Genomic DNA, 20,628 nt, shown 5'->3' with positions numbered 1-20,628 from the left:
GTTAAGCCTCAGCAGGAGGAGGCGTGTTGGGCTGTGACCTGCCTGGTGACGCAGCCCTGTCTGTTTCCAGAGCATCTGTCCCTATGGTATATAGATAGGCAGACACACACTTACACAGGCAGTGTATAGTTACAACGCAATGATGACGACACTTGAGCTGGATGAAGTGAACACGTCCTCATGTCCATGCAGGTCATGTCTGCAGGTGTCCCACTGACACATTAATTCATGTTTCTGTCCTTTTTCTGTCCACTACGGAAATCATCTTCATTCCTGTGATTGTAAAAAGAATTTCACATAAGCACAAATTTTACAATAACTTATATTAGCAATAGCAGCAAAGTTAGATATGGAAAAATACTCCATGTAAAAATAGTAGGACTACTCTCAGCAGTGGTCTAATTGGTGGTGTTATTGTGCAGCATTTCAGTCTTTTCATTCTAGGAAAGAATGTTTTATGGAACCATGTACTTGCATTTTTAGAGATGACAAAAATCATGACATTTAATATTAGCACAAGATATCTGCCTTGCCCACTCTAAACACAATGTTTATATTAATTTCATAATATTCACTTCATAAATGTTTCAAAGATATTAAAGATTCAGTTGATGTGAGCTTATGGATTTGTGTCTAAGATTGTATAATTAAATACAGTATCAAAATCTACTGATGTATTATTTACTATATTCAGTCATATCATCTTATATTTTATAACAAATAGCAAACTAATGTTAGGAGTGCAACTAATTACATGTTACAAAAAACCGAATCCTTCAATTGAAATGAAACAGACAAAACACAGTATCAGTCCAACAAGGATCATTTATTAACAAAAATTATAATACAAACAAGTTACAAATAAAGAGTGGACTCGTTTCTGACCATGTCAAGTGATCAGGCACAGAATTACCATCAAATAACATCTGCATTCAATTATCATGGCCATTAGAAACCTGAGCTTGATACAAAATGTTATGAACTGTGTGTGGTACAAATGTATGTTGCACAATTATTAGGAAGCATTACAAAAGGTAGAGTGTATAAATATACCGTATGTACAACCGATGAAGTAAATTCCTAAATGTAGAATCAGAAAGGCGCTGGGCAGCGTTTTCTCCTGTACAGTTTGGGATTTGTAGAAATACTTTGCTGCTAACTTAAAGTGTCCATGCAAAAACAGGGACAGTAAAAGCAAATGTGTCTCCTGGAAAACGCAACGACCCGATGCGGAAAATTATTTGTTTCTCCTCTCTACTTCTCCCATACGTTTGCTGCGTATTTATATTCCTTTAAATGAAAAAGTTTTGATAAACAGGAGAACGGACAAGATTGGCTGAGTCAGGCTGCTGAGAAGAAATTAAAACCTTCTCCCTGTGGATACTGGTCAGCAACAGCATCACAACATTTATGAGAAATAATAACAGGTTATTTTCACATCCTGCTGGCAACCGCAGAGGATCCTGCTCGGTCTAACTCCATCCAGGCTTTCAATTCAAGGGTCACAGGTTGAAGGTCGGGGGTCTTGGTGCAGCAGTCACTAGGAGGGGGTGTCGTCTCCATGTATAGCCTTATATTTGGACATCTCCTCTGGAAAGACTTTGCCGAGCTCGGAGATTAGGAGGCTCTTGAATTTCTGGAATGAAACAAATAGGACAGCAAATGTTGGTGTATAACTGATTTATTACTGGTTCTTATTTCAGGTACTACTTTCATGTCACAAACCTGTAAAAACTGATCATTTTTGCCCAAAACAAATCTGCCTTTTGCTCTTGCAGGGTTGAAAACAGACAAAAAAATATAGAATTTAACTACATTTGTCTTGCAGAGCATCTACTGAAGTACAAAAAAGATTTAGACAATTCATTTGTCATCAATATCGACGTCTTGACAGAGAAAGATCTTCAAAACATAGGTTTTTATATACTGAAGATGATCCTTGAGAGGAAAATACTATCTTTTGGGAACCACCAAATATGTGTATAGGAGCATGAAAATCAGTGAAATAGTTTAAAGTCTCTGTAGATTCTTGTAGTGTCAGTGTGGAATCTCAGCAACCCTGGCGTTATCTCTTACCGTCATGGTGTCAATCTTCCCTTTGACCTGCTCGTTCCTCGCCAAGGCTCTCTCCAGACATTCTTTGGTGTACAGCTGAGGGTTTCGGCCTTGGTCAATGTATCTACAAACACACAGCATAATATCAGCTGAGGGGGCTATGATAAAGCTATGAAGCACAAACATCCTACATGCCATTATCAACATTTTGTAATGTGGCCTTGCAAATGCACATTCCATATCTTATGAGACTCCTGGCCTTGACTAGATCACTTTAGAATGCTTTCTGGTTTGCTTTATGTTATCAAAGTTTTGTTTGCTTATCTTTATTATTCCAACAATTCACCACCACCAAGGATGGGTTCACATTTTTTTAAGTCTGTCTTAAAACAACAGTGAGGAGCCAAAATGAACAGTGAAATAGTTTTTCTTCCCATAATCATTCCTCTTGTTCATACTAGCCATGAGAAAATCCCTTCATAATGCACTTGGGGGACAAAATCCACAGTCCTCCTCAAATCAAGTAGATATATTTCAACATTACAGTCTTTTTAGTGCCAAAGCAAAGTCCCTCTTTTTGTTACTATACTTCCACCGCAACTCAACAGGGAAACACTGTCTGAGGAAACACAAAGAGGGAATTTGATGCTAAAAAGACTGTTAATGTGTCAGATATCCACTTGATATAACTAACTAACTGCTGAAGTCTCATACAAGCTTCAGATTAACTTTTAAAGGCATTGTTGCACAAAATGACTGTGTGGACACACTGTGGATTTTGGTCCACATCACTTACATTGAAAGCACATTTGAAGTGGATCTTTTAATAGCCAGTATGAACAGGAGGAATGATTACAGTGAGGAAAACCTCTTTCACTGTTCATAAAGACACCTGACTGTAGTTTTAAGACAGACCTTTACTACAGTACACTGTGCGGAGTGAGAACAAAAAGAGTGAAGTTGACAATTGTAGATGTTGTTTGTATAGTATGTGTATGCCGAATGTAAGAAGGGTCTCTCAACAACACAGAAAAATTGATATGAGGTATGTAAAATAACCATATTCGTGGGCAAGGAATCGTCACTTTAAATTATCAGATTTTTCAGTGTGTTTGGCATGGCTTTAACTCGATAGTAGAGTTTAAAACGAGGTTTTAAACCAGACAGACACAATAATATATCAGGTCCTGGACTCACTCAAAGACCTCCAGCGGCACGTTAATCTCATGCAGCTGCTGACGGCACTTCTCGATGTCTTGCAGTCCAGATATCATGAAATTTCTGAGGGGGAAAAATAATCGACACTTATTTAAAATATGTCTAATTTGCAGATTTATACTCGTCATGACGAGCTCATGGAAACATGACTCACAGTTTTTGGTTCAGTCCCGTCTGGCTGCTCGGCTGGAAGTCGCTGACGATGATCCCCAACTGTCGAATATTCTCGATAAATTTCTCCAGATGCTCCTCCAGGTTGTCGAATCTTTCTGCCATTTCATTAACTGTCAATAAAACACACGAAAAATAAGAAAGAAATATAAATAACTCGATTAAGAAGAATCCTTTTGTCAAATAACCGCTGTTTACTGTTAGCTACCGACACTACGACAGCCGCAACGTCAAAGTGCTTTGCGGCAGAATAATAGCCAATCGCTGCTGCGGATACTACTTCTGCTACCTTGGCAACGTCAAATGAGAGAATGTCGTTTTCCGACGCCAAATGCATTAAAGTGTCGTGCTGCCAAGTAAGGAAGCAGCTTCCTTGTCAAGAGCAGAAAAATGTAACAACATTAACACAATTATTAAACTGTCAAAACAGTACTGTCTAAGAACAAATGTTCAGAAATGGTCTATTTATTCCTCTATAAATCTTACTGAAAATATATTTAATTTGAACATACTGTATGTGCTGTGGAAACAATTATGTCTCAAACATCAAAAGTGAAAGCATGTAGGCTACATTACTTCTGTAAAAAAAAAGTTTTTTGTTTGTTTACTTGTTTGTTTTTTACAAAGCATCAACATGTCTCCAGTTGTGTTATATTAGACAGCACAGTATTGTATTATACTGCTAATTTGCAGATGTGTTAAGGATCATTTAAAAAAGACAATTAAGAAAACATATCCTAAATACCCCCTACAAACTTAAATGCAATTCTATATTCAAAAGCATAGCCCTCTTTAAGGAAATATGTAGCCTAAAGCCTGACAAAGCCCAAGACATTGTAGGCCTATTTTTTTTTTTCTAATTATTAGTTATTATTCACAGACTTCAGAAAACTAACCAATTCATGTAGGACTGAAATTATTATTTGATTTTTTTTTTTCTCACTTCCCTGGTCAGTGCACACTGAACTGCCTCATATCATCCTCTCCACAAATAATTCTGTGAAAATACATAAGATCCCACTGACAGACGTGTATTTTTCCACATAAATTAGTACTGTTATGTTGGCAGAGTTCACTTTCTGTACATGTTCTTCTGATAAAATCAAATGGGCTAATAAGACAATAGAGGATGATTTAGCCACACTCACTTTATACACTATTCTGTGTAAAGTTTGCATATTAATCTGAATAATACATTTCTTTAAAGTTGTAGACTTTTCCTATAAAACATGAAAGATTTACACTTGTAATTAAACCTGCTATTTAAATATTCAAGGAAAAGACTGGAATTGTTTGCATTAACCTCTAGAATAATGCTAAGCTCTGACCTCAGAATAAAAAAAATACACATATGCTGACTGTATTGCGGTAAACAGGCGACTCAAAGTGAAAGTGAATCGATTAATGACGTAGAGAGTACATTCCCGTCTTCCAACCGGGTGTTTTCTCAGGTAAACACAGAGAGGCCAATCCGCACAGTGTTAGCCAGAAAAAACCAGGAAACACACCCTTCAAAATAAAAGTAATGCTACAGTCTATTGGTATCACATTGTTTTGACCAGGATAGTCCAGCTCCAAAATCTACATATTTAGGAGCCACAACAACGTTTTATGCCTTTTTCGAGATAAAGTCAGTAAAACTGGGGTATTTCTTTGCTTCAGTAGACTTATGCTCCACTGCTGTCCTCTGAATGCTGTAACTCAAACTGTTTCATAATTCCGTTATTTTACATATAGGGGTCACTGATTGTCTTATGATTATATGTAAAACCTGTACATATAAACATAAGACCTGTAGCTGGTTGAAACTTTGATAATATAATTAAAGAGAGGTTTCATTTAGTGTGTGGTCAGTCCTTGTATTGCAATTTTGCTTTTAGAAATCATAATTTTGTTAGAACCAATTTAATTTTTCACACAGTTAAGTTGATGTGGCCTAAAATATGCTTGAGATAGTTTTTGTTGTTGTTGTTTTAATTGGGAGAAAATATTTTTAAAAAGCTTAATTGATTTGTTATGTTTACCTTATTATCACTAGCATGGATACACCAATACAGTAATTTACATGATTAGTAGCTACATCTCTGTATTTGTTCTGAATGTGTCCATTTTGGTGCCAAACGTCATCCAATTCCGGGGCTTTTAAGTTGAAGCGTTGCAGCGCGTCTCCGGTCAGAGCAGACTGGGTGAGAAAGATTACGCGGAGCTGTTTCGTCCTCGGCTGCATTAAAGCTGGAGCTGCCGCAGCAGCACACACATCAAAGGCTCTCCCTCTTCTCTTCCTCACTGCAGCTCAGAGCGACGGCAGGTCCCCTGGATGGTGGAGCCGTATCATTATTTTTTTTTACACACACAGCGGGATCGGTGTCCGGTCTGTATTACGGGACATAAGAAGGAGATACTCTGAATTTAGTCTACGGTAAGCACGGGCTGCTGCCGGACTGCTGCTTTAATATTAGGTCTGTGTGGGCAGGAGAACGCGCATGAAGGAAAATATAGATTATTATTAGAGTGTGTTTGGATCTTTGTGTGACCTCATCGGGCTTTATAATATTCCCATATGTCTTTATAGCCAGTTTATAGTGACCTTAAAATCTTATTTCTGCTGGACTCGAGTGTCTCTTGTAATCATTAGTGAGATTAGATGCCTTTATGGTTTTCTCTACTATAATTTCCATTCTGGAAGCCTTAATTTGATGATTTTCATGCAACATGTTCCTTTAGCCTGTGTTTTTCGTTATGATGTTAAAATGTATTATAAGATCACCTCAGTGCTTCTGCGTAATGCATCGTCCTATTGAGCAACTGCAGTCATGATGTCGGTCCACTTCTGGGAAAAAAACGAAATTCAATTAATCTGGTTTGGCAAAATATGTCATTTGGTTGTTGTCAGTAAGTGAGTGATTATCTAAACTGGTATTTAATTGTTGTTTTCCTGTTTTTTGCCTTCAGTCGAGCCGTGTCGAGATGATGCACTGAGGAGAAAACAGCTCAGGCTCCCCGGTTGTGTTCATCCTGAGGCTGCAGTGAACGGAGGGGGATTGCGGTACAACAAGGTTAATAATCAGCATCGATAAAGGTCGTCTCCGCGAACGGGAACCGACTTGTAAGGGTGAATCTCGCCCCTCTGCGGGGGGATCGGCGGAGAAATATAGATCTATAAAAATTATGGCCACCCTACTGCGGAAGATCGGTCTGATCCGTCTGCACGACCGGGACACCGAGGACCCAAAGCACCACCAGGGCTCATTAAAGGGCACCAAAGGGAACCAGAAAAACAACGCCAACAAACACTGTCAGACAGCCAACGAAACCAACATTCTGAGCACTCCGGAGATTAAGGCGAGGAAGCTGGACCAGCTCGGCAAGGACAAGCCGTCCGGCAAGGATAAGCAGGGCAAGGATGCAAAGGAGAAGCAGCAGACGGGAGGAGGCGGGAGTAAAGCCACCAGTGCCTCCTCGATACCACCGCTGGCGCCTCACCGGCAACATTGCACCCAGGTCCGGACACGGAGGCTGATGAAGGAGCTACAGGAGATCAGGAGGTTAGGGGACAACTTCATCACGGTGGAGCTGGTGGAGGACAACCTGTATGACTGGAACGTCAAGCTGCACCAGGTGGACAAGGACTCGGCGCTGTGGCAGGACATGAAGGAGACCAGCACCGAGTTCATACTGCTCAACGTCACCTTTCCCGATAATTTCCCCTTCTCGCCGCCGTTCATGCGGGTCCTGACGCCCCGGTTGGAGAACGGCTACGTGTTGGACGGCGGGGCCATATGCATGGAGCTGTTGACCCCCCGCGGATGGTCCAGCGCCTACACGGTGGAGGCGGTCATGAGGCAGTTTGCGGCCAGCCTCGTAAAAGGACAGGTGAGGGGAGGAAGGGCTGGTGGGTGAGGGTCCTGTTTGGAATATCATCAACCATACGGCATGTTACTCATCTCTAGTTCATCTATTTTCAGCCATGAAACGCACTGGATATGAGCAACCCATTAGCATCCATGCGTCATGCGTAATTAACGCGTAAGACTACTTTTACGCGTGTAAAACAACATGTGTCCATCACGGTATTGGTTTAAATCGGGTATGGAATAACTCGCATTTCCCTTAATACAAATGTAAAGATATGCAAATATGTTTTTAATAATTTCATCTTTTTTTGTGCAAATTAAGCTGCAATCTGAATTTTATTGAATCTAGTGTCCTTTTTATAGTGATCTCTCAAGATAACGTGTTGGTAGGAGAATTCTTGAAACAACTGTATCTATGTAGGAAAGAAACCATCCTGGGAGACTGTTTTTATTTCCAAAGAAAAATATCATTACAAGACAAAAATATTTGGTATGAAAACATTCTTGCTCTATGTTTATTTATAGCATTTTTCTACTGATGCTCTGTGAGTTATGAAGTAGAGACTGCACTGTTATAGCCCAGCCGCTAGTCTCCTTATCCCCCCTCCTCTCTGCTATGAGCAAACCCAAGATTATGAATATTATTAATCTTTATGTGACTTTACGGTCGGCCATTTCATGCAACACCCAGTATCTCCTTGAAGCCAGCTCATCTCTGCAGTCCCGGTTTGCTTTCCTTTTATCACCTCCATAAATCAGCATCCTCTGACAACAAAGAGCTGCTGCCATGTAATGGAAAAGTCCCTATACAGACTCTAATGCAGTCTCACAATATCTGCACTCACATCAGATTATTGTAAAATAGGCATAAGACAATTATTCAACACGTGCAAAGCGTGATGATGGATAGAAAGACAGATGGATAAATAAAGACAGCAGGTAGCCTACCTACCAGCAGCCCTCAGTGACTTAGACTGACTGGATTATGTAATCCTGTCAAATCTGTTTTGCACATCCTCAGTGCACTGCAGCAGCAGCAGCAGCAGCAGCAGCAGCAGCAGCAGCAGCTCTGCAATTCCGATGGGCATGTCTGCATCTCCAAATGCACTTTAGGCTAAAAACGTTTAAACCCTCAATAGATTTTCTGTTTTCCACCCCCCCAAAAAAACACTGTTTGTGTTTTGTAATGCACACTTTAATGTCATATACAGTAATTTTATCCATATAGAGTCTGCTCATTTCTCCCCACTGACTCTTGTCTTTTGACGTCAGCAGCATGACAGCGCTGGAGCAGGAGACCTTATGTAAACTGTCACCCATTCTCATGCCCAACCCCCAACTCTTAGTGCTTTTTTTGTCTTTGGTGATATAACTGAACATTATTCCCGAGTCATCTGTGGTCATTAAGCATCTGTTACTAAGAGAGGTCATGCAAAAACTAGAGAAGGAGAGAGAGAGAGGAAAATGTGTGCGTGTGTGTGTGTGTGTGTTTATGTGTGTGTGTGTGTGTGTTTGTGTGTGGTGTGTGTGTGTGTGTGTTTGTGTGTGGTGTGTGTGTGTGTGTGGTGCGTGTGTTCATCTTGATTTGCTGCTTGAGGACATGAGCTAGCGGCGCTGCAGTGCTCCCCAATTATGGTGCAGTGTCTTCCTTCTTCAGTTTGCTAATGGAAACAATATTGATTAATTATTCCTGTGTGTGTGTGTCTGTGTGTGTGTGTGTGTGAGTGTGTGAGTGTGAATCTCTATCTCTTTGGTCTTTAATGGATGTGTGTCTACAGGCCCTTGCATGTGCTTTCTGTCCTAATTTCCTGGGAGATGCCCTCATCTGTCATGCACCACCGTGACAGACAGAGCACACAGAACTATATATAAACCTAAATACACAGAATATATTTATTCGTCCTTGGGCTCCGGCTCTATGTGACAATAGTGATGGAGCTTGTTTGGAAGCAGCTCCCTCTATTTTTAGTGTGAGAGGATACGTGCAGTGACAAAGTGGTGAGCTGAAAGTCAACAGACCTACACGTGTCTTTACCTGCAGATGTGAGGGAGCACACACACACACAATCACACATTTAGATTATAGGTGTGTTTTTCAAGAGGTTTTGCTGAACTGAAGGCAGTCATCAGTCTGGTTTTGCCGATACATAACTTCTAATTTTAAGACAGTCACTGCCACAGTGTAATCTGTCTTGTATGACAGTGATTTAAGCCCCACAATGCTGTGCAGGTGGTAGAAAACCGTTGTCTGAGCAAACTCAGCATCATGTTCAATATGGGTTTCTTTGTAGTGTGAGCCAATTTGGTAATTGATCTGTACTGCTGTATTGTTCTCTGTACAGCAGTGTTTAGAAAGTACACCAGTGTCATTAAGAATTATAGTCTATTCACTACAGGCTATAACCTATCCTCCTCTCCTCAGTTTGCACTGGAGACATATCTCACTAGATTCCCGAACAAATATTTCTTAACCATTCATTACTGTACATAAACCAAAGAATCCAACAGACTGTTGATCTCTTGCACTCACTTTATTAACAATGACTTGATTAACAACTGTCATAATTGTCACCTGTTCATTATTCTTTTTTTTTTTTAAAAACATAACCCTGATGTTAAATCTAGCATGAAATGAACTGTTATCAAATGCTAAAAAAGACACTCTCAGTGAAAAGATGTGAGGTTTTCAAGGTGGTTCGGCTTTCATCTCCTCACATCAATAGTGCTGCAACGATTGCCTGATCAGCAGAATCAATTGCCAACAATTCTGATAATTGATTGAGCCTTATTGATTGATCCTTATAAGTCATTTATTACACAAAAATGCCAAACTTTTGCTGCTGCCGGCTTCTTAAATGTAATCATTTTCAGCTTTTCCTCTATTTCATATTGTAAAGTGAAACTCTTTTAGCTTTGGACTGTTATTCAGACAAAACAAGCAACCTAAAGATGTCAACTTGGTCTTTGGAAACTTGTGTTTGGCATTTTTAAAACTATTTTCTAACATTTTGTAGACTAAACAATCAACTGATTATTCAGAAGTATAATTTGCAGATTAATAGATAATGAAAATAATCATCAGTTGCAGTCCTAGACATGATGAACATAAGACCTAAAATCTGACAAAATCTGTCACTTCCATAAAGTTGATGGACTCACAAGTGACAGATTAAAACAAGAATAGTGAAACAGCAGGGAAATCCTGACTTTTAGTTCCTACTAAGGGTCAAGCACCAAAAACACCTATATTTCCCATAATGCTACTGCATAACTATCTTCACAACCCTAATGCCTCTTAAAGGCCCACTTCTTTCAAACTTCACAATGTCAGTTTGTAATGCAGACTCTCTGTAATAAACTTAAAGTGAGTCAAGCTGAGCTGAGATAAGCCTGATGACATCATCAGTAAACTGAACTTGAATTCCCCCTTTAAAACTTCCTGTTTGCTGTGATGATTTTCATTGCTCTGTGGAAGTTAATTTTCATAAAGATAAATGAATGCAAAGTGCTAAACTGACTGTGTGCAGACATGGAAACCGAGACCATTGGCACTAACTTAAAAAAAAAAAAAACAGTGGTATTACCCTTTAATGACCCCGCCATCAGTCCCAGGGGGACTCTCCTTAGTGATCTGATGAGGATGATGATGCCATCGATCCCTGTTTGTTTATCCGACCCCTTAAAGCACATGTCTGTGTTATGCAATCCCACCCCCTCACCCCTCCACCCCTCCACCCCCAGTCCCCAGAGCAGCTTCCCAACATGCACTGGGGCCTTCCCTGCTCTGCCCATTGACTGATCTCCATTCACACGATTACCCAGCAGCCACTTTACACGAGTGTGTCCCTCTCAACGAGTGAGCGCTTAGCTGAAATAGATAAACACTGACATGGCACTGTATAGTCCTGGGGCGCTCACTCAGCTGAACTGCAACACACACACACACACACACACACACACACACACACATAGTCTCTCTTTTGTTTTCCCATTCTTTCTCTCACGCGCAGATATTTTTACTTTCTCTCTCCATCCATCGTTGGATGCGTCATACTGAGCCATTCTTGTAGATGACTGCGAGCACAATGGCACTAATTAATGCTCAATTTCCCCTTTTCATGCTGAAGTCACAGACTTTTGTTCAGGCTTGTGCATCAATACACACATTCACAAGCACATTTTCACTCTCTGAGTGTCTCTCATTCACACAGTTTCTTCCTCTGTCTTTTCTTACACACACACACAGCCACTGTTTTCACAGGCATGCAAACAGAGTACATCTAATTTGTCCACACACACACACACACACACACACACACACACACACACAAACACACACACACTCCCCCATGTTCTCCTCCCAGAGAACACACCAATGAGATATTGGTTTCTCTTGTGTGTAGAAACAAGTACAAGATGCTCACAGCGATTGGTTTAATGACAACATAACGTTCAGCTGACGGTACGATCCTCCCTGGCATCGATCACCATGGTAATCACACCTCTTTAATGATGGCCAATTGCCATAACGATATCCATCCAAGGCAGCGGCCGCCATTTTGAGGTGGTGACAGTCACCATATGGTGGGATGTGAAGATATGCATGTGATTTGAGAAGAGAACAACATATCAGCTATGCTCTGTGATAGTAGCCAACCGGTGCATTATCTGTGTTTGTCAGTCTGGGTAATCTGTATTATAGGCCTCTGGCTGCATGGAGAGGCAGAGCAGGTTTCAGCCAGCGCTGCTTTGGTGTCACCCACTCAGTCCATTTTCCGTTTTAAAGGTTGTGTGGACCAGTTGTTTGAGAAAAGAGGAGGTTGTCTTTTAATGTGGCTTAGTGAAGGAGAGGAACAGAAAGTAAGTCCTAAGGAACAACGCATATATTTCTGAATGAGTACCTCCACAAGTCATGCTTTCAGCTTCCTAAAACAAGTGAAATACCCTGAAGGGAAACTTTTCTTCTTTCCAGTGCCACTCAACTTACAAATCATGTCATTGTCTTCATACAAGTGGCGAGATCAGCCATATTCTGCTTTGTTTCAATTGTCTGAATGTCATGTGTTTCATATGTCAAACTCAATATGAGATTAAATGACTTGTAGTGGTGGTTTGTTGCAAGGATTGATTTCAAGATTGCCGGAAGTACGACAGGAAATAATCTTTTAAATGTTTGTTTATCTGAGGGAGACAGAGGGACAAATTGAGAGAGTGTGTGTGACTAAGCCCCACAGTGAAATGAGGCCAGTGTTGTTACAGGAATGGAAACTGTAACCCTAATCTCCAGATCATTCAATGTTATCACCTCATCTCCCTTTATCCCCTACATCACTTTTAACCCAAAATAGACGAGCAAGTACGCAAGAGGACGTACTGATCATCCATCAGATGTCATGGAAGCAGAGAATTGACGTTGAACTTTGTTATCTTGACTTTGTTATATCATGCACTGCAGAAGTTATGGAGCAATGTTGTGGTGCATTAGAGATAATAACTCTTATCTTGTTTAATCTCTTGAGTCTCGCTCTAAGTCTTGTATTTAGGCTTTTCTTTCCTGATATTGAGGCAAAATAGTTTAAAATGATGCCAGCTGTTATGTTTTGGATCCAGGAGAGAACTAGAGTTATATGGGGACATTGTGTCCCCATATAACACCAGTGTAAAAATCAACACTTTTTTATTGTGTTTTTTACTTAAATGCACAACTCAAACAACAGCTGGTGGCCACAAAAACTAAACTCTCAATTTATATGCAAAGCTCAACACTACTAAGGTGTACATACAGCACATACCCATGTATAAATTTACATAGAAGTGTTGCTATAGCATAAATCAATCCAAGTGATACAATAGCCACTGTTAACCAGGGTAAAGAAAACAACAAAAGTAAAGACAAATGGTGAAAAAATGCCAAAAGTGCCACAATATAACCTAAAACTATCAACTGACAGTTTGCTAATCTGTTTGTACCAAGCTAGCAGGGTTGTTATTTGACCCAAAACCTTGAAAAATTATAGTAAAGATGAGCATTTATTTGTTTCCAAATACAAATCAATGTTATTCAGAGGTTTTTTTCTTGAATGGATTTACAATGTTGTGAAAAAAGTAAAAAGCTTCTATATAAAATAGCTTAATTAGCACTGACGCAAGCTAGCAACTCATCCCAATCGGCCATTTTGTTTTTCACTTGCTTAAAAAATATAAATTAGTAAATAAATATAAAAATAATATTTTTTAAAGAGTTGGTTCGCCTTAATTATTGAAGAAACAGAACATTTTTAGACTTACCTCTAGTATCCAATTGTGCAGACAGTATTTGCCCAGTTAATGAGATATTGATGGGATTTTTACTTCCACCTCAATACAATAGAGGGGAATTTCAGCTGTGTTGCTCGAAATTAACTTTTTAAAAAAATCACCAGCAATGTGTCTTTCCAGAAACATTGTCCATGTTATTCTGGGTAAACCACAGACTTCTCTGTGGACAGTTTTCATCTGAACTACTTTCTACCAAAGAAATAGTCCCAATCAATCTGTTGACAGTGTGTTCTGTGGATTATCTGTAGCGAAATAAATAAGTGAGAAAATATGTTTTTTTTACTAATTTGGGTGAATTAACCCTTTAATCACTGATTGAAACTGATTAATAAGATGATGATTGCTGGCTTGTGTATCAGATATTGTGTCACTATAATGTCTAACTCCTGGGTCCTCCACTGTGGGATAAATGCTCCGTTTATTCTGTTTTCCTATTGAAAAGCAGGATAGAGGCATATAAATGCAGGATTAAGGTGCAGGCTGGATGTGTAATAATATGAGGATATTTATCTGTACTGCACTGCAGCATGCAGAAGGGCTCACCTTCTAAAAGAATTTCATTAATATTGGTTTCAGTGGAGAGCATCACTGCCATTTTCTCCCTGCCAAGAAACATTCAGCGTAGAGGGAAGTGGTGCAGTGTTACAGAGTGTGTACAAACAAATACAGGAAAGCACCTGGCATGTAACACAGCAGCAGGCATCATGTATAGTGAGTCAACCACAACAGAAATTTCAGTACAACCCTAGTGGACAGAAATTTACCGTTTTTTAAAAACCTTCCCTTTATGTTTCCGAGGGGATTTTTATACATGAAATGATCGGCTTCAAAATGTAGAGACACTCGCATGAATCACACCTTTGTCGCTGGCTGTGTTGTCAATGGTTGTGTATCTTTCCCTCAGCTTTTTTAATGCAAAGACAGTTGTTTCTTTTCCTATTCGTCCTCCCACACACTCTTCTTCAGGAAAGACTTAGCAACACTGCCAACAACAGAATAAGCAGCTTTATCGTCACAAGCGACGCCCACACCTCTTTTTCTCCATTTTTTTCTCCCACCCCCATTTCATCCCACGTTTATTATTAGGCTCAGCGTGTGAGAGGAGGGAGGGCTTCATCGAGGTGGGTGGTGCCTGAGTGAAAATGCCTCACGTCTAAGTCTGACGTCACAGTGGCTCTGGGTGAGAGGCTTTTCACACTGAGCACAAGAGGGTTGTATGCTCCAATATCTATTTTTTGTCATATTTACAACCTTTTCATCATTTACTGTAGTGGTTGGTCCCAGTCTTCACTTATTTCCCTATTGCCCAGTGTAGTGGAGGGTATATTTTCACTCCTGATTGAACCTGACGTCTTAAAAGCCCTTTCCCTGTCGTTAAACATTGATCTAATGTTGGTCAACCCAAATTCAGACCACTTGTCCTGTCAACATCTCCCCTGCGGCTGTGCATTCACCAGCAAGTTCATCCATGTGCACGTGCGGGCTGCGTCTCAGTCTTGCAATATGTTGTTCGGGAAATGTTGAACCTGAAAAATCACTCAGTTTTCCTAGAATAAGCTTGACACGACCACTGACGATGTTCAGAGGCATTAGTGAAAGGAGTATCGTGTTTTCTTTTGATCTGACAATGCATATCAGGATCAGACTAATAATATTTTGACATGTGCTGGTTTCTGAGTTTTGACATGATATTTGAGTGTAGATGCAGAAAGCAAAATCAATGACAACATGCAAAATGACATTGTGAAAATCAAGAATTTCTCAAGACTTAAAGACACTATATGTAGGATCTGAAAATGAATGGAATTGATCCAAGGCGGAGATAAATGGGCTGAAAGCTTCATAATTCAACTTCAATTGTTTATAAATATGTATATAGTCGATTAATTGACCAATCAACAGAATATTAATCAGCAACATTTTGACAATTGAAAAAAAAAATGTTTAAGTCACTTTTCAAGCAAAACCAGCAGTTCTCTGCTTCCAGCTTCTCCAATGTGGTGATTTGCTAGTTTTCCTTGTTTTATATCAATGTTTGGGTTTTGTGCTGTTTGAAGACATCACCTTAGGTTTTAAGTAAATGTGACATTTTACAGGCCACTTAATTACTTCATTAATAGAGAAAATAATAGGCAGATCAGTCAATAATGAAAGTAATTGTCCGTCGCGGCCCTAAAAAGATGAAATAATGACATATAATTCTACACGTAAGGGCTTTGCAGCTTTAAATTTGAAGTGATATTGATTTTCAGCAATGCAAAGACAATCATATGACTGGGAAAGAAGCCTATATCACCATTAGTTTCATACTTATGGCTAAACAAAAATATATTTATCACCCACTGGCTTAGATCCCAGATTCATATCGCCAACAACATTTAAAAGATTGGCTCAGGACCTGATTGTCCATCCAATTTTGTGAAGATACATTCATAATTTTGATGTTTCTTTCTGATAGACAGCCAGACAAACAAATGTATTGCGTGGAAACAGCTTCCTTGGCAGACATAGTGCTTATATGCTGCAGGGCTGTAGTCTGGATTTTAGAAATACTGAAGCCATGAGTTGAAGTACTCCCAACACAATCTCTCAGAATCTTTTACCATGAACCAAAGAAAGAACATTTTCTGGGGTTTTTTCCCCACATGATATTTGTGAAACAGTTCCGTCATTTTTCCTGTAAATTCGATCTGGTTACATGATGGTAACCAGATAGTGTTAAGAGTTCTGCATGCAATAGAAATATGGCAGAAAATCAAAATACATTCATCAGACCATGAAAACGCACCATGTTTAATGTATGCAGAATTGTATAATCAGGTTGTGAAAACCTCTTAACCCACAGAAAAATATTAAAGGTGGTTTGATGTTTTTCCATAAATTTGAAAGTTGGGAAGGGAAAAGTATAAAAGTTTGCAGACCCCATTAAAAATCCTAATAAAAATAAAGAATGAGTCTTTATTGTCCTGCTTAGGGGACAGTTTTAGGAGTGCTGTAGTTTTTTATCTTTCTACATAATAACCTAATTTCTCACTCACGCCCTCCCCTCTTCTTCTCTCTCTATCTCATCTCTCCTCACAGGGACGTATATGTAGGAAAGCAGGGAAGTCCAAGAAAGCTTTCAGCCGCAAGGAAGCTGAGGCCACCTTCAAGTCCCTGGTGAAGACCCACGAGAAGTACGGCTGGGTGTCCCCGCCCGTGTCCGACGGCTGAGCGCCGGGCCGTCGACCCTCCGACCCCCGCGCTAGCCGGAACAAACCCAGCTAGCCCCGACACGCAAAACGACACACCACGCTAACTCAACAATCTCTCATCTTCACCTTTTGCTGTTCCACTCAAGATTTTTTTCTCCCCCCCCCCCCCCCTTTTAGTCGTGTGTGTCTGTGTTGTTATTTTTGGATTTTTCGTTTCGTCCTCATCTCCACCGAAACTCTCGGAGAGCAGACATCACCGTCACTCCTCCTCCAAGGTGCGACTTTCGTCCCCCTCCCTCTCGCCCAGGAGGGAGATTCTTTCCCCCATTTCGGAAAGGCTTGCGAGGGAGGTGTGTGTGTGTATGTGTGTGTGTATGTTTCACTCCATCACTCCATCGGACATCAGCTGGGAGTGTATGCACGTGCATCGGAGTGTGCGTTACTGTCGGTGGATTGTTTTCTTTTTTCTTCTTCTTCTGTTTTTTTTTTTTTTGTTTTTTTTTGCCCAACGCACACCCATGCACGTGCAGTCGGACAAATCGGACAGCGTGGACCCATGTGAAAGACTACTGAATGAAGGAGACTCATCCCCTTCTCCTGTCGTCCATCCTCGCCATCCTATCCTCTCCTCTCTGCCCTTCCCTCGCTTCCTTCTTCTCTATAGCACTGAACTGGCATTACTTCCCATTGTCTCTCTCTCTGTAGCTGTCGGGTCATTTACATATAAATGAAGCTGTTAATGTTTAATAGACGGGCAGCACACTGGCGTTTATACTCACTCATTCATTCACTCCTTCATTTCCCCTTTCTTTCAACTGTGCCGTTGCTCACAGTTCAATGCAACATGACGATTGTAATTTACATGGAGCTGTGCTCTCTTTCTTTCTCTCTATCCCTTTCTTCCTTTCTTTCTTTAGCTCGCTCGTTCACTTTGTTTCTCTTTCTTTCTCTCCGTCTCTCGTGGCTAAATTTAGAGCTCACTGTTGCGTAGATGGATATTGATTTCTAACGGAGAAAAAAAAAAAAAAAAGAAGTCACATGTTGCTTTATGCGGAGACTATGTATGATAAATAGAAAGACAGTCAATCACCTCTTTCTTTCTTTCTTTCTTTCTTTCTTTCTCTCTCTACTCTCATGTTTGTGTGTCTCATGTTTGTGTGCGTGTGTGTATGCGTGTGTGTGTGTGTAGGAGAGGAAGAAGACTGTAATTCCCATGATTTAGATACCAGATGGTACAGCTGAAGGCCAGGCCTCAGTATGCATGTGTGCACGTGTGCGTGCGTGTGTGTGTGTGTGTGAGGGAGACAACCCTTTAAACAGAGAAAAATATGATTTACTGTGAATGACACAGAGGCCTAAAGGGAGTGCTGTTTTTTGCTAAAACTTAGTTGTCTTGTCCCACTGTCTATGTCAGCTCCTGATTATTGTTACTGTAAACACGTGTGTGTTTGTGAGGGAATATCTATGTGCACATAGCCTCGTCTGGCTCTCTCTCTCTCTCCGAAAACTAAAGAACTAGAGGTCAGTTGAAAAATACGCATCGGACGTTTAGCTGTGCATCCAGAAACGCACACACATACACACACCAGCCCATACAACACACTCTTGCACACGCACTGCAGCCGCGACTGTGGCGGTAACACCCAGAAATGAAGACAGACAGGAGCTCGAGCGCCGGCGTGGATGGAGTGGTGCTTTAAACGAGCGTACGCTTCAGAGCCCACCTGATTGATGTCTGCTGAAAGAGAGAGACTGACAGCAATAGAGAGAGGAGAGGGAATTGTGGGAAGCTTTGATCACTACCGACTGCTTCTCGTAAATGTCAGGTGGCTTGAAAAATGGCCGAAGACAGATATTATTCGCTCTGCCCTCTGTGATTACTTAATGGACGCACAGTTCCTGAGTTCCAACCCTGAAAAGGACTTTATAAATATCTAATTTTAACTCTACGGCTGCAGCAGCATCTCTCTCAATCAATCGGGCCCCTACTAGCCACAGACTATCTGTCCGCCCAGTCCAGTGGGCTCCTCGTGTGTTTGTTTTGCTAGCCTATCTGCCAGTTAAATGTCAGAGGGAAAGCTGCTAATTGGTCTGACATTTCAGCAGAGCGTCATTAGAGAAGAGCAGCGAGAGCAGAGGGATGGAGGATGTCAAACCTCCCGCTCGGTGCTGACATTTTGTCACTTTCCGCCCCTGCCCTGTTTTTTGGGGTGGGTGGGTAGGGAGGGAGAGGGAGGAGAGTAGGGAGAGCAGAAAGTGGGTTAGGTGAGGAGAGGTTGGGGTAGAAGAACATCTCGATGCCAGTCAGCTCTCAGCAGGCCCAACCGTAATCCTGGAGCAGGATGTTTAAACCTGCTGAGCTGAGGCAGAGCCGCGCTGCCAGCATGCCGTGTTTGGATCGAGTCGAGCTGCGTTCCCAAGCCCCCCTCGCGTCGCGTTTGTGGTCGATAACAAATGTCCGTCTGTGTGCGAGCGCATGTGTGAGCAAATATGTGTGTTACACTCCCATCATGAAGAGAAAAAAAAAAAAAAGAGACAAAAGATACAACACACCATCTGGTATGTGATCATGTACGAAAGCGTGTTAGTCCTCTTTCAATTTGGCTAGTCATTTCAGGGTCGATCGTATAGTGTTCTCTCCGCTGACAAGCGGAGAAAACTGTAAACTGAATTATTATTAAGACAAAATATCTCAAAAGCTGAGTGTTTGCTGGTTTCAAGAGAATAATTTTGTGATATAGTTTAGACTGGTAGTTTGCAGACACTAACTGGGTGAACTGATTATGTTGTATTATATCTGCATGTGATATGTGATTGGTAGCTAGCTACTGTATATCTTTTTTCAAGAAAAGCAAGAAAAAACATGGGGAAAAACAAAAATGCAAATGCTTCTCTTTCCTGGTTCTTTTTTTTTTTTCTTTTCTGGGTTCTGTACTGTATGTATTTTCTTTTTTCTTTCTAAGCGTCCTAAAAATGTCACATTGTGTTTTATGAATGTTTGTGTTTTAATTTATTTGTGGTTTGCCAAAATGAAGATTTGAAGCATGTTGCAGGTATTGTCACAAGAAAACGAGCAGAAAAAAAAAATCCTACTAAGAATGATAGCCTATGTACTTGTGTGACGGGGGAAGGTGTGTTTATTTGGGGGGATTTCAGGGACTTAAGAAAGTCGGAAAGTTGCAAAGCCTCAAGATTTGAAAGGGAGTATTTCCTTCTTTTTAGAGACGATACGGAGTGCATCAAAGTGGAATCGAGAAAATTCCCTCGCTCCTTAGAAAACTTCCTAATCCCCTTCATGATGTCACTACTGTCCCTTCCCCATTGGTCCTGCTCTAGACAGTGATTTGGCTTATGGGTAATGCAGTCAACACAAAGATCTGGACTGAAGTTCCCCTCAGTCACAGATTTAGGATCAGTATGAGCTCCCAATGCTTCAAATCTCACTTTTTGTGAAGGGAATGTGCACATCTGACCTGTGATCAGTTACTTTGGGCAACTTCATCCCACTCCTGACTTGAGCGCTTGGTCAAGACCGAGGTCTTAAAAGTTCAAAAAGGTGAAAGGTCGTTGCAAGACCAAACAGGAATGTGCAATAAAAGTTACAGCTTATTCAAACTGATTGGATTGTGGTTTTGTTTCATATCTGCATTGTGAGCTAATGTCACACCTGCCTCGTTGACTGCTACACTTGCATACATTTAAATGACCCACTTCAGGCTGCTGTGTCCTGTGCCTGGCCCCTGCATTGTCCTACTTTCATTTACTGCAGTCAGTGACTTTGTTTCGAACATCCTCAGTAAGGACAGGCCGTCCTCTGC

The 20,628-nt window shown here is 40.8% G+C and overlaps 2 protein-coding genes across 2 annotated transcripts; one reads left to right on the top strand and one right to left on the bottom strand.

Annotated features, from left to right (window-relative positions):
* Positions 1–807: 807 nt before the first annotated feature.
* On the bottom strand, positions 808–3,709 carry med10 (mediator complex subunit 10). The gene is made up of 4 exons (XM_042435670.1): positions 3,428–3,709; positions 3,253–3,336; positions 2,077–2,179; positions 808–1,636 (listed from the first exon to the last, which is right to left on the bottom strand). Exons 1-4 carry the CDS (start codon positions 3,547–3,549, stop codon positions 1,541–1,543), a joined length of 405 nt encoding a protein of 134 aa, XP_042291604.1. The 5' UTR covers positions 3,550–3,709; the 3' UTR covers positions 808–1,540.
* Positions 3,710–5,511: 1,802 nt separating this feature from the next.
* Positions 5,512–19,012, top strand: ube2ql1 (ubiquitin-conjugating enzyme E2Q family-like 1). Its single transcript, XM_042434565.1, has 3 exons — positions 5,512–5,863; positions 6,397–7,317; positions 16,698–19,012. The coding sequence occupies exons 2-3, from the start codon at positions 6,613–6,615 to the stop codon at positions 16,827–16,829; spliced, it is 837 nt and encodes a 278-aa protein (XP_042290499.1). The 5' UTR covers positions 5,512–5,863; positions 6,397–6,612; the 3' UTR covers positions 16,830–19,012.
* Positions 19,013–20,628: the final 1,616 nt, after the last annotated feature.

The sequence above is a fragment of the Thunnus maccoyii genome, chromosome 15, assembly GCF_910596095.1.
Source record: "Thunnus maccoyii chromosome 15, fThuMac1.1, whole genome shotgun sequence".
NCBI lineage: Eukaryota > Metazoa > Chordata > Actinopteri > Scombriformes > Scombridae > Thunnus > Thunnus maccoyii.
Note: the sequence above shows the minus strand (reverse complement) of the source record. Positions and strands in the feature narration are given on the sequence as shown.